Genomic DNA, 3,368 nt, shown 5'->3' with positions numbered 1-3,368 from the left:
TCTTTGAAGATCCGGTCACCTTGTGGCTTAATCTGGTCTGACCCCAATATGAATGAAGTCAATTAAGTTTCATCTACTGAGCATTTGATTTTCCCAGTCAAATAATTTTTTTTTTAGTTTAATCTTTAATAATGCCTTTGCGCCAGCCTTGTGGATTCACCTCTGTAGCTAAGCTAGGCTAAGCCAACAGTCATATGGTGAGTGAGTCGTTATCGGTCTTGAGATGGAAAACTAATTAAAATTGATGGATATTTGTCTTATCACCTTAAAGAAAGATGAAAAAGCTATATATATATGATGGGGGTTGTTAGTGGGTGGAGGAGCATTGTGCCGCTGAGCGCGGGCCAGTGGCAGACTATGCCTAATCCATATTAAAGGGCCTACTAAGCCCAGTCACACAAAGTCAATCAGCTTTGGTGGTTGTAGGGAAGCAGTCAATTTGCCGGCTGTGGGGTCGTTTGAATTTCTATACGACCGGTTCATGTTGAGCCATGCTAGTTGTTGTTTTAGGCTTTTAGCCGGAGGCATTGGCCCCAATCCTCAGGAGCTCCCTCTAAATCAGATTAAGGTGGCATTGGTATCATTTTTATTTTTCCATAATATGAGTTATGAATCTTATGATGATGGTGTGGTGGAATATAATTATTTGAGAGCGCCTTTTGTGTTTATTGACCCTCACTTTAAAAGACTTGAAAGTAGAAACAGACATTAATTTTTTTAAAAAAATAATAAGAAGAAGGTGCAGGAAGGGGAATCTAATGGGCTAATATTATTAGCTTCCCAATGAAACCTCACTGTGTAATTGGATGTGTACTAGACTAGGAGCGAGTTTTCAACCCACATGGATTGGGATGCTTGGGGTCCACGCTTGGATACATTCATATACATATACGATGATATCACTCCCTCACTCGATTGCCTCTTTTTCAAGTCTATTTGGAAATAGAGGGTGGGCAGCCTGCAAGTTGCATCACCTTGTAGCATTCGATTTTTTTCTTTTATATAAAATTTATGACTGCCTTGTTCCCACTTTACAAAAGGAAATTGGGTCTTCCATTGTAGGTCATTTTAAAATTGTATTTTTTAATTTCATTCCGGGATCCATTGGGCAATTTTAATTAAACTCTTATTTGGGGAGCAAGTCAATAAGACTTCTGGGCATATGATTAGCCAAATAAATAATAGTCACGTGAGAGGTGATGTAATTTCATGTATTGGGTAACCCCTTGTCATGGTCCATTGGTCCTACGGGACTCTCAAAGGGTCCTTGGTCTACCCCTAGTTTTACATTTCAATCTTCAATCTCAAACATCTTACTCCACCTCAACAAAATTATCTTTAATTTAATTTAAGAAAAAGGCAAAATGTGTTGTTTGATTATCATAAATCCTCTTCCAATAGTCCCAAAATCATAGTATACAACAACCATGAGCACAAGAAAAGATGCATGTAGAGCATTTTAGTATTTTACTATGAAACAACGAGACACATCACCCATGTAAGCAAACATACATACACTTCCCGAGTTTGTATCGACTTCCTCCTCCTTCGCCATTCTTTTGTTTCACATAAAATAATTCCCCAGGACGAAACAAACGATTAAGCTTGAGTGGGCTTTAAGCCCACTTTCTCTTTTTGCACTCCTCATCGAGGACGATGGAACGACAAAAGCATGTGAGCGGCAAAGGGATCAAAACCCAGAGCAGAAGGTTGAGAGAGGGCTTTCGATCATGTGTTCTTGTGTAGCCTATATACATAAACATGTAATGGAGAATATTAGGGATTGGCTTAACTACTCTTCCTGGGCTTGCTTTTCCGCCTCGCTCTACTCTTTGAACCCTCTTTAAACAGCCCCCTTTCTTCAACAGAAGTTGATGATTCCTCCTTCTTTACCACCTCTTCTTCCTCCGCCCGCTTCACCTCTTCTTCCTCACCTGTCTTTACTTTCTTTGATTCACTTTCTATGCCGTGTTCTGCTTTTTCTGCTGTTTCTTCTGCCTTGTGTATGACTTTGCGAGGCCTACCTCTCTTTCTACGAGTCTCAGTCTGAGGCTGAGGCTGAGGCTGCTGCTGCTGTTTCTGTTGCTGTTGCTGCGTTTCTTCTCCTGTTGATGAAGCTTCCGCTATTGCTACTGAAAGTTGCTTTGTTTTTCTGAACCTCTTCTTCTTCTTCCCCATCTATTCACTTTCTATCCTGTATATAAAACCAATACACGGTGATCATCCAAACACAAAAACCCTAACGATCTTTCGTGTTTTACATCCGTTTTGCGATTCTGTCAAATCAAAAGGAATCCAACATCTAGATAGGAAAAAGAAACGCCATCAGAATCATATCTCTCAACCTCTAATTCAATAACTCAACAACAGCAGAGCTTCAAGCCCAACAGTCAATCCTCTCAACTTTCCCCCCTTCTTTTAGGCATCCATCCATCTCTATTATATCCCACTCCTTCCCTTTGTTCCACAAGAAAAGACAAAAGGAGAGAAAGACATAACTCATAAGGTGGAGATGGAGGGGGTTGAATGTAAACCATGGTTAGACTTCAACCCAGGTCCTTTATATATGTCTGTATGAGAGAGAGAGTGTGGGGTTCCGAGTTGGTGTATAAAGGCTAGGGTAGTCTACCATTGGTCAATGTTTCAGTCTGACCACTGGAGCTTTGACGTCGTTGTGGGTGTGGGTGGGGTGGATGTGGAGTAGAAGTGTGGAGGTGTAGAAGTAGGTGCCCCGCTCAATTCACACTTACGGACGCATTTTGGAATCTATGATCTATCCAACACTCCCTTGCGCTGGACTTGGACCTCTTGCTCACTCCTGCCATCCCCACTCTTCTTCCTCCCTTGCAAAGGGAGCACCCGCACCGAAGTCCATTGATAAGTACTTGTGTCAGAAAAGTCCACTGTCCACCCAACATAATTTGGTATATCAATTAATTACTTTTAAATAATATCATTCAAAAAGATCAAGGAACAATATTAAAGAGATACAAAGAAGGGTCTTTTTGATCTTCAAAATATACTTCTAAACTCTTAAGAATAAGTTTTGAGGCCCTTTCATCTATGCATTCAAATTGTCAAGTTGAAGCATTCATGTCTTCAATTTACATACCAACCAAAAGTTGCATTCACGCTTTCATCAATTATTCAAATTGAAATCAAGCTCTAGACCCCTTGGTCAATGTTTTCCAAGTTGAAGCCTAACGCCCAAATCGAGATCCTAATCGTCAAATCTAGGATTATGCCTTCACATTCCCAATTACAAGTTGAGCAAAGCGTTAATAAGTTAAAGCACAACTTCTCTCCAAGTTTAAATCGAGTTAAGGCCCAAGATTATCAAGGTTTAAGTCGGCCCATAGGGGAAATCA

The 3,368-nt window shown here is 40.4% G+C and overlaps 1 protein-coding gene across 1 annotated transcript; it reads right to left on the bottom strand.

The window, feature by feature from the left end:
- Positions 1-1,347: 1,347 nt before the first annotated feature.
- LOC104882556 (vicilin-like seed storage protein At2g18540) lies at positions 1,348-2,860 on the bottom strand. Its single transcript, XM_010666386.3, has one exon. The coding sequence runs from the start codon at positions 2,176-2,178 to the stop codon at positions 1,789-1,791; it is 390 nt and encodes a 129-aa protein (XP_010664688.1). The 5' UTR covers positions 2,179-2,860; the 3' UTR covers positions 1,348-1,788.
- Positions 2,861-3,368: the final 508 nt, after the last annotated feature.

This window comes from Vitis vinifera, chromosome 18 (genome assembly GCF_030704535.1).
Source record: "Vitis vinifera cultivar Pinot Noir 40024 chromosome 18, ASM3070453v1".
Classification (NCBI taxonomy): domain Eukaryota; kingdom Viridiplantae; phylum Streptophyta; class Magnoliopsida; order Vitales; family Vitaceae; genus Vitis; species Vitis vinifera.
Note: the sequence above shows the minus strand (reverse complement) of the source record. Positions and strands in the feature narration are given on the sequence as shown.

Coding starts and splice junctions, on each gene's coding strand:
- LOC104882556 (XM_010666386.3), bottom strand. CDS start 2,178: ATGGGGAAGAAGAAGAAGAGGTTCAGAAAAACAAAGCAACTTTCAGTA.